This window comes from Stenella coeruleoalba, assembly GCF_951394435.1.
Source record: "Stenella coeruleoalba genome assembly, chromosome: 13".
NCBI classification, from domain to species: Eukaryota; Metazoa; Chordata; class Mammalia; order Artiodactyla; family Delphinidae; genus Stenella; species Stenella coeruleoalba.
In genome coordinates this window covers 38,402,002-38,416,489 of record NC_137159.1, presented here as the reverse complement: position 1 = coordinate 38,416,489, position 14,488 = coordinate 38,402,002, and the positions used below count along the sequence as shown (strand labels likewise).

General features: G+C 42.9%; 1 protein-coding gene and 1 long non-coding RNA gene across 3 annotated transcripts in view; one reads left to right on the top strand and one right to left on the bottom strand.

Annotated features, from left to right (window-relative positions):
* Positions 1–7,344, bottom strand: part of FAM161A (FAM161 centrosomal protein A) — a 33,350-nt gene extending 26,006 nt beyond the window's left edge. For both annotated transcript variants that reach the window (XM_079941438.1, XM_079941439.1), the window contains exon 1: positions 7,020–7,344. In XM_079941438.1, the coding sequence (XP_079797564.1) occupies positions 7,020–7,208 (189 nt within the window). In that variant the 5' untranslated portion in view covers positions 7,209–7,344. The remainder of the gene's footprint in view (positions 1–7,019) is intronic.
* Positions 7,345–7,590: 246 nt separating this feature from the next.
* LOC307196488 lies at positions 7,591–9,931 on the top strand. The gene is made up of 3 exons (XR_013831157.1): positions 7,591–7,828; positions 8,311–8,402; positions 8,959–9,931. It is a non-coding gene; the product is annotated as an uncharacterized lncRNA (long non-coding RNA).
* The last annotated feature ends 4,557 nt before the right edge of the window (positions 9,932–14,488 follow it).

Below are 14,488 nucleotides of genomic sequence, written 5' to 3'. Positions count from 1 at the left end.
ACACCACCCTGTTACCTCCCCATCAACCAATCAGAGAAAGGTTACACACCCTGCAGCCCTCCCCCCTAATTCTGCCTATAAAAACTCTTCCCCATCAGGGGAGTTTGGGCTTTTTGAGCACAAGCCGCCTATTCTCCTTGCTTGGGGCTGCAATAAACCTTTCTCTGCTCCAAACTCCACTATTTTGGTTTGTTTGGCTTCACTGTGCATTGGGCACACAAACTTGAGTTCAGCAACAAAGTGATAAGGGTATTTAAAAAAAGGGAGCTTTGGGCTTCCCTGGTGGCGCAGTGGTTGAGAGTCCGCCTGCCTATGCAGGGGACACGGGTTTGTGCCCCGGTCCGGGAAGATCCCACATGCCGCGGAGCAGCTGGGCCCGTGAGCCATGGCTGCTGAGCCTGGGCGTCCGGAGCCTGTGCTCCGCAACGGGAGAGGCCACAACAGTGAGAGGCCCGCGTACCGCCAAAAAAAAAAAAGAAAGAAGGGAGCTTTGGTTTGGTTTGAGTTTGGAAGATAAGGGGAGGCTTCCTAGAGGAGGTGATATTTGGGCTGAGTCAACGAATGGAAGAATCTGGAGGATCATGGAAAGTATTATATATGGGGAAAGAGGGAACAGGCACTCCAAAGGAAATGACGTTAGCAAAAGTGTTGGGGATGGGGGCGGTGGTGCGTGGTGGAAAGCAACGTGCACACAGCTGCAGGCTAAAAGGAAAGTAAAAATGCATAAAGTAATTTTGGGAAGCAAGCCTGGAAAGGGAAGTTAGGGCAAACAGGCGGTGGTTTCTGTTTCTTGTCTACCACTGGCTCCTGACCACTCACGCGTCACCTGGTTTCAGCCCCTTTACAACCCTTCAACGCTGAAAGGGTTTGATGAAAGTTAAGTAACTTTTCAGTTTGGAGCGTTCTCGTGGCGTGGGGAAAAGATTACAGACGTGGTGTCAGCATTCTCATTCATGCCTAGGTTCTGCACTTCTTAGCCATGTGACGTGGGCCCTAGCCTTTTGAACTTCAGCTTTACGATACATAAAGTATGTGAGCCAGGTGTTAAACTGGTGTCTCAGCTCCAAAGCCGTGCTATGTGATGCTGGGCTTGGGACTCTGCAAACCGCATTTCCACTTTGCCAGCTGCTTCCCGCTAGACTCTGCTAATAGTGGGGCTACAGGGAGACTGCAAGGCTGGAGGAAGAAGCAGGGACTTATTCCTTCCTGTTAGTTCTCCATCTGCTAATCGCTTGTACCGCCCCAGCAGGGTTCCTCGTCCATCCTGGCGGCAGGAGCTCGTACTAGCAGAAGCGGCGGATTCCAGTTTGCAGTTTTTCCGAAGCTCACAGAATCAGCAAGATCACTTCAAGGGCTTACTGTTCCCTCTCTCTGCCTCCAGATATCTGAACAGCCCACCTGCTCACTCCTTCAGACCTTCACTCAAAATGTCATCTTCTCAGCAAGGCCTTCATTGACTACCCTGTTTGAAATTACAGCCTCTCCCCTGACTCACTGTCAGCCTCCCTTTGCTGCTTTCTCTCATAAGTACTCACCACCAACTGATATCTCTGCTGATTTGTGTACTGGATGCCTGCCCCCACCAAAAAGTGAGCATCACAAAAGCAAGCGTTTGTGTGCTTCGTTCAGTTGTGTCCCCAGTGCCTAGAAAAGTGCCTGGCCAATGGCAGACGCTCAATAAGTATTTGTTGGATGAGCCAATGTCCAGCTAAAACAATATTAAGTTTCTCCCAAGGGAAGAGGACAGGTATTCCCTCATAAAGACTGAATCAAAGAAATATTGGCTGCTTAAGAGTGATATCCTACTGAGTATTAAGGAAAGGGCTTATTTTCCAAAAACTACCATTGAAACAGAGTGGATATTCCAAAGACTCGCTTTTAGGCAAAAGCATCCACGTGCTCTCCATTCATTCTTTTAGAACATTCCTTAAAACAAGGCCTTATAACAATCATTTTCACAGAAAGGATGAAGTTTATTTGAACCTGGAAAAACTGTTTGAAAAAGATATAGAAGGGGGCTTCCCTGGTGGCGCAGTGGTTGAGAGTCCGCCTGCCGATGCAGGGGACACGGGTTCGTGCCCCAGTCTGGAAAATCCCACATGCCGCGGAGCGGCTGGGCCCGTGAGCCATGGCCGCTGAGCCTGCGCATCCGGAGCCTGTGCTCCGCAATGGGAAAGGCCACAACAGTGAGAGGCCCGCGTACCGCAAAAAAAAAAAAAAAAAAAAAAGATATAGAAGGATGAGTAGCTTCTGAAGAGATGTGGCAAATGATAATTATACTTACGCACTGATTTTGCACAGTATCCATTCCATTTCAGCTTAATACTGGTAACACTAGCCTGAACTTTTCGGATAAACTGATATCACAGTGTTTTACCCAAAACAGATAAATGGTTAGTAAGCAACTTCCAACTCTAATTTCATCTTAAATTGTCTCCACACAGAAGGAAACATTTAGTAGTTCAAATAATCTAGGCCAAGGACATTATTTTCCAAGAGCCTAAAATAGCACCCTTTCCCTTTAATTGTTGAGCTTTCTGTGGAATGTTGTTGTACATGCAGCCACTAGATTACAGGATAATCTTCCCTAGATTGGCTTGACCCAGTTAGATGATGTCTCCTTCCAACACATGTTGCTTCATTAGTAATCAGCACTCATAATTATTTGTGTTATAGTCGATCTACTATCATCTACAATTATGGAATTTTTATTTAAAAAGTTTTTTGCATTAAAGGGATTTGTAAGGAATGAGGCAGATCTAAATGTACATAAGAGAAAAAAAGCAAGTGGCAGAACAATATGTATCTATAAAATGCTACCATATATTAAAATATTATGTACACAGGAGACAGGAAAAAGCCCAGAATATATATCAGTTTCAAAACAGTGGCTACTGATGAGGAGGGAGGGGGGAACCAGATTTTCTTTTTGAGGGGAGAAGTGTTAAAAGGGCCTAAGCCTTATTTATAACATTTTTTTTAACATCTTTATAAAAATATGGAACACTTCACTAATTTGCGTGTCATCCTTGCGCAGGAGCCGTGCTAATCTTCTCTGTATCGTTCCAATTTTAGTATATGTGCTGCCGAAGCAAGCACGATATAACATTTGAAATTTTAAAAGGAGAATGTGTTCATGTATTACTTCTATAATTAAAATGTAACTTAAAAAAAGAAAAAGAATGTTTTGTGAATATTAATACTAAATTTAAAAATGAACAATTTCTCATGGCTACTTGGTCTGCCTGGTACCTCCCGTGCTCCTTCTGGAAGTGGCTCTCACACTGCCCCAGAGATCCTGCCTACCTGTCCCTTGCTCTTCTACCTGCTCCCACCCCGACTCCCAACTGCCCATGATAATTCCTTTATTTCTTCAGTTAAAAAAAAAAAACCGTCAGAGGGAAGTTCCCTCATCTTCCCATCTACAAAACTGCCTGCCTTTGTGCCCCTTTGCTCCTTCCCTCCTGCTTCGGGGATGAAGTGTCCTTCTCTTAGCAGCATTTGCCCCTTTCCCTTAGCATTGAAACCAATGAATTGGAAACTTCCACACCCCTGCAATAATTCTTCTACCACTGTAGCTGGTCTTAATCTCTTTTGCCCCCTTTTTCTCTACCTGTTAAATGTCAAGGGTTTTAAGAGTTCTATACTAGGCCCCTTCTCTTCCTTCTCTGAAGTCTCCCCTTAAGTGACTTAATCCAGTGCTTCAAAAACGCTGAAAACTCCCAGATGGAGATTCTCCATCCCACACCCAACAGGACTACAGTTTCATAGGCCCAACTGCTTCCTACATCTTTCCACTTGGTAGTTTCACAGGTATCTCAAATTTACCATGTTCAAAACTGAAACCTTGATTCCCACCCAGCCCCTGAATCTATTCCTCCCCAAGTTACCCACAATTCAGTAAATGACGTTATCTTCTGTGCAGCTGGTCAAACAAGAAACGTGGGAATGAGCATTCTTGACTTCTTCCTTGGCCTTCACATCCAATCTAATCTAAGTCCTATGCAATCTGTCCATTTCTTGCCATCTCCCCTGGGCTCTAGGTCCAAGCCACCACTTCTGGCACCTGAATTACTGCAAAAGCCTCCTACCCAGTCTCCTTTCTTTGTCAAACCCTCCAATCATTCTCCACAAAGCCACCAGAGTCAGCGTTTTAAAATGTAAATAGGAACATGTCAGATCTCTTAAAAGTCTTCAAGGACCTCTCACTGCACCTGCAATAAACACTAAACTCCTTACCTTGGTCTACAAGACCCTCCTTACCTCTCCAACCTCATCCCCTCCCCTCTCCCCCTCTCTCTTCTCCAGTCCCATTGGCTTTCTTTCAGATCCTTAATCACACAAAACTCTCTCTCTTCCTATCTTTGGGCCTCTGCATATGCCACTCCCTTTGCCTGGAATGCTTTTCCCTCCCCACTCTTCAAATGGCTGCTCTTTCTCATCAATCAGGCATTGGCTTAAATGTTAACTCACTGAAATAGGTTCCTTCCTATTTCTTTTTTTAATTATAGTAACCTGTTCATTTCTTTCCCAACATTTCCTGTCTTATAATCATTTGTTCATTTTTTATTGTCTAACTTCCCCATCAGAATGGAAGCACTCTAAGGACATGAGCTATGTCTGCTTCATTTACTACTGAATAGTCTGTGACTCGCACTTAATAAATGCTCAATATTTGTTGAAAAATAGAAGGCCATCCCATTAGGAAAGTCAGTGAAATTTTAACTGTGAATTATAGAATAGTGCTTTACCCATGTCATCATCAACCCCATAAAGGTCTATGAACTGTTATCTCCAACTGAGGCTAGATTCAAGAAATATGGCTTAGTGCCCTATATGGGCACAGAGTCCTGCAAGGGGTATGCATGGAGCCGGCGGTGGGGCGGGGGTTGCTTTGGCAAACCAAAGGACTTAAAGGGGCCTACTGTGACAGTTGGTTCTCTAATCAATTTTGTGTGGTGATTCTGGTAAGCTGAGTTTACTCCATCTTATAGATGATGAAGTTGAGACAAACTAACCTTTAAAAAACCAAGGTGGAGGGACTTCCCTGGTGGTGCAGTGGTTAAGACTCTGTGCTCCCAATGCAGGGGACACGGGTTCGAGCCCTGGTCCGGGAAGATCCCACATGCTGCAGAGCAACTAAGCCCGTGCGCCACAACTACTGAGCCCATGTGCTGCAACTACTGAAACCCGCGCACCTAGAGCCTGTGCTCTGCAACAAGAGAAGACACCACGAGAAGCCCGCACACTGCAACAAAGACCCAATGCAGCCAAAATAAATAAATAAATAAAACAAATAAATAGAAAAATAAAAAACCCAAGGTGGAGACCAAGCCAAACTGTGAAGAAGGCAAAGCTTGGCTCCTGCACTCTCCTTGGCTTTTCAGTGCTTTGTCTGCCAACCCCATGTCCTCTGACCATCAGGCCTTCTACAGTGGCAGCTTATCCAGATTTGCTTTTGGATCCTTCAAGTACAGTGGTCTCAAAACAGTGTCAAACTCCAAACTTAGCTTCCTTTTTTTTTTTTTTTTTCAGTAGGACCATGCCCCTTGGAAATTAGCTCATTAAAGTAACCTCTCCTAAGGTGACGTTTCTCATACAGATCTGCAGTTTACCAGGACACTCTGGACGTATACCTGTGACTACAGAACTGACTGCTTCCTCCACCACAGCAAGCCAAAGTAGAACTTAATCTTTGCGAGAGTTGTTCAAATAACAGTCCCACTGGCAGTTGTTATTATTATTACTAATTTATACAAGCTGTCCTTTAGCTATAACATACTCTCTCATTTGGTTATCATAATAGCCCAGTGAGACAAGAAAGAGAGACAGTTATTATAGTTCTTTTACAGATAAGGAAACTGAGATTGAAGGAAGTTACTTCTGAATATCAACTAGCAAATGAACAGATCCTAGCCCAGGACTCCAAATCCTTTTTCTCCATTCAAATCTTTTTCCAACATCAGTTTGCCTCCTTCGTTGGCTCCTGAAATTTGTGTTGAGGAGAAGCTTTACCATGAATGAATCTGGTCCTAGGTCACTGACCCTGGTTCATGTTCAGGGTCTCAATCTGCCTTACTCTGGATAACCTCAAGTAGTTTATCTGTTGGTAAAATACTGCCCATAAAAGGTGTTGCTACAGATTTTCTCATTAACAGTTTTAGTGTAGATTAAAGAGATTAGAATTCCAAAATATCCAGTAATTTCTATTAGCCCTAGACCACAATGATTTGAATCTGAGAAGCTTTGGACAAATGGTATTAAGAATCTTTAACTGGGGTTAAGGAGGTTTATGTCTGCAGATTGCTAGTTAAAATTCAAGGTTCCCATCTTTTAAGTGAATAGAGCCGATGGCAGACTTGACTCTCTACCTGGTAGACAGGTGGTCACAACACATTTGACACTGAAAATTGATCAGTGAAAAAGCTGTCTCACCCCACCCTTAAGAGCCGAGTGGAAACATTGGAACCTCGGTAATTTGTTTCTCTGGAAGCTTAACTATATTTGTCTGATTTACCCAGCGAACTCTTGCTGGTTTTAAACATCATCTCTCATGTTCTGTATTAAAATGCACTAATAACCAAGACATCAAGATGACAACAAAACACACCTGACAGCACAGCTGATTCACTTGCGTTTTATGGGTTATCCTCTATGGATAGAACAGTTTTCCTCAAGTTGAAAAGAAAAAGAAAAGCAAATATCTACTCCCAACAGATGCTGGGGCATAAGGAGTAAAGTTCTGTACTTTTCACTCTCTGGAAACAGACTAACGTAAATGCTCTCCAAGAAATTTTTACAACAATCTCTTCAGTTAAAGTTAAAAGACTTTTCAACGCCTTGGTTTTGAGTATATTCCGTGGGAGCACAGAGAACGTGGTGGGCCAGGCTCACCGGTAGGGAGGGATCTGGACAGGGCGCGCGTTTCCCAGCCCTCGCCTCACCAGCGAGGTCGCCGACCAGCCTCCAGCTGCACCCCCCCGGGCCTAGCCCCAGCCCACTTCCCGCCCCTGCATTACCGGCGCCCGCGCCAGCCCCGCTGCCTCTTCCTCCTCCTCTTCCGTCTCCTCCAAGGCCGCTGCCGCCGCCGACAGGGACTCTACGGGGTCTTTGCGTTCGTAATGGGTGACCCGCGCTCCGGTGCTGGGATTGACCGGGGTTTGGAGACTGCTGGCCGCCAGCTTCGCTGCTCGGTGCGAGGCGGCCATCACCACGCCACCGAGGCCTGAGCGCCCGCGCTGGCCCGGGGCGTGGAAGCCGGCGCGGCCGTAGGCGCCCGATGGCTCCTTGCTTGGGGAGGTGGTTACTAGGGGTCCGGTAACTAGGGACGCTACAGGTGCCGCTAGGGGCCAAAAGTCACTCAAAACCGGCGCCCGCTGCGGGAGGCCCGAAGTGGGGGCCTCCTGGATAGCGGGAATCAGTATTGAATCTTTGCTGGTTTAGAGGGCTGGTGGGCAGAATAGGGCACCTCTTCCCCTCCTTCGCGCTTCACTGCCTAAACGCAGGCTTCTCACATTATACTAATGAAACGACACGTTTTGTGAGTGAAAAAGCGCATTTTTATTCATTGAAATAACCTGTTAGGAGGAGACGGCGGCGGCAGAGGAAAGCTGGGGATGTTATCACGTTGCGGCCTCAGGACGGGAAGGTTTGCATGCCGCTACCCGACATGGTTCCCCCGGAAGCCAGAGAATGGGAGTCCAGTACCTTCTACTCTGATTGACTTGAGAGCTAGCAGAAATCGACCAATCCGGAGGAGGCTGCTAGCTATCTCTTCTCGGCTGACCAATAAAAGCCCAGAGTTGGGTGGAGCCTGGTCCACCCACCAGTGAGTGAAAGTGCAAGTGTATGGACCGCGTGTTTGCTCCTTGGGTTGCTCAGCTTTATAGTGGTGGGGGTCGGAGGGCGAGAGCGCCCAGCAGTAGCCACAGACAAGTGTCATCTCCATCTCACCCCCATCAACATCTCCCATCTGGGATGTGGGTGCTTCAAATGACGCCTTCCCCCTACACCACGCGCCTGGAAGAGAGGCCTAGCTTTAAAATAGCAGGCGTGGTGCAGTCCAGGCACCTGATACCTAAAGCCCCTATCTCCTGAGGCTGAGGCTGCAGCAACCTTCCCCTCCCTATTCTTCAGCTTCCTCCCGCTCCCTGCCCTACAACCTGCCACCGCCACCACAAAAGTAGAGTATGCAGCGTGCGATGTCTAGAACCCTTCTCTGAGATCTGAGCCCTTTATACCAAGTCTTTCTTGTTCGCTGGTCTGGAGTGTGAGAACTTGCAAAATCCCCTATTCCCTCACCTTCTTCAGGCTGCTCTTTGTTTTGACTGAGCATTTGCTTCGACCACTGGAACAGATGCTGGCTGGATTCTGAGCAGAAGCCAGAGTTGGAAGCCCATGAGGTATGGATGCCCCAAGTGACCGGAGAAGGGACTTCCAGTCATTTGCATGCAGCTAGTTCTGTGGCTGCACGTCCCCCTCTTGGGATTCGTTTTAAGTCCGACCCAAAACCAGCAAGACAGGTCTACGTGCTGAAGCACTGCAAATGGAAGATTAGGCTAGAATACGATAGAAGGAATGAGTGTGGAGGACACATTGTATGTGTTTATAGACGTGCAGAAAAGCTTCCACTCATCAGCAGTATTCTAAATTTGCAGATATATTTTAAAAATTGTTTTAATTGAAATATAGTTGATTCACAATGTTGTGTTAGTTTCAGATGTACAGCATTCAGTTATATATACATAAATTTGCAGATATCTAATAATATAGCCTCAAAATATATACAGCAGAAATGGACAGATCTACAAGAAGAAAATGACAAATCTTACATCATCATAGGAAGAATTATTTTTGTATTGAGATGTAACATACACAGTGCAATGAATAGATCTTAAATGTATAGTTGGGAAACCTCCCTGGACGTTCAGTGGCTAAGACTCTGTGCTTCTATTGCAGGGGGCCCGGTTTGATCCCTAGTCAAGGAACTAGATCCCACATGCTGCAACTAAGAATTCACATGCCACAACTGAAGATCCCACATGCCACAAGGAAGATCCTGTGTGCCGCACCCAGCACAGCCAAATAAATAGATATTTTTTTTAACTGTACAAAAAAATATATAGCTGGATGCGTTTTGACAAATGCGTACACTCATGAAATCATATTAAGAGATAGAACATTTCAGTCATCCCAGAAAAATCCCTTGTGCCCCTTCCCAGTCTGTTCCCCATTCCACATTCCCTTGGCTGTTATAGAACTTCATATAAATGGAATCATACTGTATGTACTCCTTTTGCTCTTAACTTCTTTTGATCAGCATACTGTCTTTTGGGGATTCATCCATGTTGTATATATGAGTAGTCTGTTCCTTTTTAATTGCTGAATAGTATTCTTTGCTGAGATAATAGTTTTCCAATACTGGAAGAATTTTCCTCATTATTTTGTGCTATTCATAATGTAACAGTTACAGTCAAGGCATACTCTTAAATTTAATCCGTGCCATTAACATTGTCTTTATCACTTTCTTAAGTTTATTCACTCACCTATTGTTTCCATTTTTTCAGCTGTCAGTTTGGGTCCTTCAGGAAGATGATACCAGGAAGGAGTTAGAAGTGAAAGAGAGTTATTGGGGGAAGTTCCTGTGAAAGACAAAGGGATGGGAGTAGGAATGTTTTCAGGACAAGATATATTCTGACACCTTAGAAAAGAGAGGGAAAGGAGAATAATTGTGTAGGTGAAGGTTGAAACTACAGTGAAGGTCTGAGAAAGTCTCAGCCAGGTAAAAAGAGAACTCCAGCACAAAGATTGCTCATAGAGCAGACATGGCCAGACCCTACCAGCCCTGCCACCTGAATCATTGGCTAGCACTCCCTCTGAAGAGCAAGTTCTCAAATGGAACACTGTGAGAAAACCCTGAAGTGCTGTGGTTGCCGGCTGTTAGCCAGTGTTACGCTGGTAAATGTTTGATGACTGGCTCTCTGGGAGAAAGTGTGTGTGTATGTGATTGTACTTATAAATTTTAGTAATATAAAGAATTGTAGCACACAACTTATAAATAAAACATACTCTTTACTGTAAATCCCTCACAACTGATTCTCCCAGAGTACTTTCATTGGTTTTTGCTGAACTCGTATCTATAGCCAACCTATGGTTGCAACTGGTGAATGTAGTTCCAGCATGAATGCTGGTTGATATTTTTGTTTATATTAATGACTAAGATGAAAGTGAAACAACCAACATGTATGTCAGAATTTCACTTGTCTGCCAATGTGTGAGTAACTTTTTTGCTAGAATAGATAAATACTTTTCTAATACTAAAAGAATTTTCCTTAAATTTTTGTGCTGTTCACAATGTGACAGCTACAGACACCACACACTAAGTTTTTTCTGTATTATTAGCATTTTCCTCATTGTTTTAAGTTTAAAAGCCAACCTGTAGCACTCACTGATTTCCATGATGTCAGTACCCTCGCCAAGGCCAATTTCAAGTAACCAGTGTGACATCACTGAACATGAACTTGGGGAATGATGCCCAATAGGACACCATTATATAGTTTTTCCACCATACAGATAGAGTAGATGCAAATAATCTTGAGAGCCTAAGTATAAGTAAAATGTAGTAACAGAAGAGGAAGTGAAGAGTTTTGAGAAATTATCTCTGTTTTGAATATAATTTATTTAATTACAATTTAGCAAAACTTAATTTTTAATAATGGCTGTGTTTAACAAACAGTTTGCAAATACCCTGAAATTTTTACAGTCAGGTCTTGAAAGCCAGTACTAACAGGCCCCTGCACACTGCTGTGTCAATTGACTACACTCCTCACAGCAGAGCCTGTCTTTAAAGGAGATCTAAGCAGGTCAGCTAGTTGACTACCACATTTGCTATTGTGAATAAAGCAGCTATGAACAGTCCTGTAGTGTCTTTGATACATTTGTGTATACATGGAGGCATATAGAAGATTTGAACAGCACAATTATAATTAGGTAACATATGTCTATTAGAAAATATATTTTTTCTAATATGTATATAAATATATTTTATATATTATATTATAGAAATAAATTTATATAAATATATATATAACAATTGGAGAATATATATTATCTTAGGAACATTATAAAAAGAAACCACAGCACTCAGCCATAAAGCTAGCCTCAACAGACTTCAAAGGATTAATATTATACAGTTAACATTCTCTGATCACTTAATGCAATTAAGTTAGACATTAATTTTTTTAAAAAACTAGAAAAGGCTTTCAGTTTGGAAACTCTAAAATACTTCTAAAAAACAATTTATGGGTTACAGAAGAATTAATGACAGAAATTATAAAATATATAGTAAGTATATATACATAAATTATATATGAAATAAATATATTTATTAATATATTAATATTATGTTCCTTAGAAACCACTTAAATGTATATTAAATAAATAGAAACCATATATTAATTATATTTAAATTTACATATTAATATACAAATGTAATATTATATAATTATATTCATTTGTGATAGTATATTAATGTATTTAATAAAATATTTTAAGTGGTTTTTAAGCCATGTGTTAGAGTAATTTTTTGGGAGGGAGGGCTGCTCTGCATGGGCTGTGGGATCTTTGTTTCCCAACCAGGGATCAAACTGGAGCCCTCCGCAGTGAGAGCACAGAGTCCTAACCACCAGACCTCCAGGGAATTCCCTGGAGTAATTTTTTTAATGCAGAAATAGATAATTTGAACACTGGATTATCAGATAGCTTCCAAAATTCTTCAGATGACTCTAATCTTTTACAGGTTGGAGAAGCAAGGCTCTAATTCTTCTCTAGGATACCTAACTATTTGCTCAGTTCCATTTGTTCTCTGGTCCTCTGGCTCGCTGCTGTAGTACCAAAGTAGCATCTCTTGTGCTAAAGCAATACTGCCTACACCCACAGAGGCTCTCGCCACTTACACCACTTCCAGACTCAGATGAAGCACTGAGCTTTTGTGCTTCCCCAGCAGCTGACTGGAGGCACTGGGCAAGGATCAACGTGCTAGGATAAGCTTTGACCAATGAGAGATGTGAAACTGGCAAATATATTTCTTTCCCTTCCTTTACCTGATAGACTCTTATTCTAAGGCAGGATGATTCTATGGAGACTGTCTGGGCAAGTCACTGATGACAAGAAACCGATCTTTTTTTTTTTAAAGAAATGGCCAGCTTAGTAATTCATACCTTTGTATTTGTTTTCCATCTTTTGCTGTCTCATTTCCCTTTCTTCTACATTCTTGATGTCCTGGGATTGAATGACCCAATAAAATATTAGTAGATTTTTTAAAATAATAAAATAAAAAATAATATTACATAAAATATATATGTAACATATATTTATATAATGTATAAATTAACATATAATTTTATAATATAATTATAATACAGGTGGCTTCAAACCACTTAAAATGTATTAAATATATATATGTATGTGTGTGTGAGTGAGTGTGTATATATATATATATAATCTCCCATGCACCTTGGGATAGGGAGTGTTCTCAGAGCAATATGACTCCTGGATTCTTCCACAGAACAAGTGCAGGATAAGATCATTGGTTCAACAACAAACTACTGAAGTAGCTGAAATGTGCAGAATGCTTAGAAAAATAAGGCAGACATGAGAAAAATAAATTTTGAGGTTCAAAAGCCTTGGATAACAAAATGAGTTACAGAAATCCTTGGGTTTAAAGAGAATGTTATGGGACTTCCTTGGTGGTGCAGTGGTTAAGAATCCACCTGCCAATGCAGGGGATATGGGTTTGAGCCCTGGTCCAGGAAGATCCCACATGCTGCGGAGCAACTAAGCCCACGCACCACAACTACTGAGCCTGCGCTCTAAAGCCCACGCACCACTACTGAGTACATGCGCTGCAACTACTGAAGCCCACACGCCTAGAGCCCATGCTCCGCAACAAGAGAAGCCACCGCAATGAGAAGCCCACGCACTGCAACAAACAGTAGCCCCCACTAGCTGCAACAATGAAAACCCAACGCAGCCAAAAATAAATTTATTTTTTAAAAAATAAAGAGAATGTTATGACTGAGTTTAGTCAACCAACTGGAAGTGAAGGGCTGAACCAAGATGGAAATTATTCTTTGCATCTGAAGTGTAGTACCATCACCTTATTAGGTCACAACAGAGTGACCCAGTGTGGCTCTGGCCCAATTCTCTTGGCTGTTTTTGGAGAATCCAGGCTCTAAAATGATGCGAATCAACCAAACTGGCGTTTTGAATGAAAAAAAAAAATTCTACAGAGTTTATGGGAGAACTGTGGCCCCTCCACAAGAAAATATCGCTGGAATCCCTTTCACTTTCCTAGACCTGAAGAAAGAAGAAAGGAAACAGACAGATTGAAGAAAAATTGCCACCTATGAAAAAAGCAAGACAAAGAAAAGAGAGATAAAGAAGAAAAAGAAAGCAGTAGAGAGAAAAGGTAGAGATCTTGAAGTCTAAGAAGACTCCAGTCCAGATCTCCTACCCTAAAAGACAATCCTGCCCAGTCAGGACAGAGAGAAAGCACAATCATGTTCAGCCTTTCTCATCAAAGAACCAAGAGCCAGAGTCCTTCCTCTGCTCCAGAAAAGAACACTCCAGCACTCCTGGAACCTTCAGTACAAGTGACCACTTCTGACACTTAGTGATATCCTGAAATTTCCCCAGCCTGAAACTGTACCAAAGCTAAAGGACATTCTCTGGAAAAAAAAAAAATTCCAAAAAACAAAAGGAATAGGAGAAGAATCAACCAAAATCTCACGCTTCTTCTCATACTTGATCTTGCTGGCGCTACAGATCCCATCAAGATCATATTCACCTAGAAGACAGCTAAGCCCAAGGAGGCAGCCATCACCTGGAGGAAGAACTCCACCAAAGCATAGACGGAGCAGATCTCCAGTGAGATGAAAAAGGCACTCATCAGCATTCTTGTCTAGGAGTAGTTCATTGTCCACTTTGTCTTGTGTCGGGTCACTGACAAAGAAGTCTCCCAAGAGGACCTTCAGCCCCCTTGAAAAACTGGTAGTGAAACAGGAGGGAAGGAGGCAGGGCACAACCTTTAACAGAACGGCATAGCCCGAGGACGTGACATAAACTGATTAGAACCAAATAGGTCCAAGATGGTGGATGAGTCGACTTCCACTAGCCCTTGAGCCTCAGTATACGCTCATTGTAACACATCAGCAAGCTAAATGACACACCCACAGGTGCCATGACAGTTCCAAGGCCAACCATAATGGTCAAAGAATGGGAGGTGGCCCAATTCCTGGAAATCCCCACCCCTTCCCCAAAATAGCTGGACCACTCCTCCCACTCATTAGCCTATGAAATTACCCACCCCTATAAAAACTGACAACCCCATACCCTGATGCCACTCTTGCCTTCTGAGATGGCCTACACTCCATCTGTGGAATGTGTTCTCTCTAAATAAACCCACTTCTTACCTATCACTTTGTCTCTC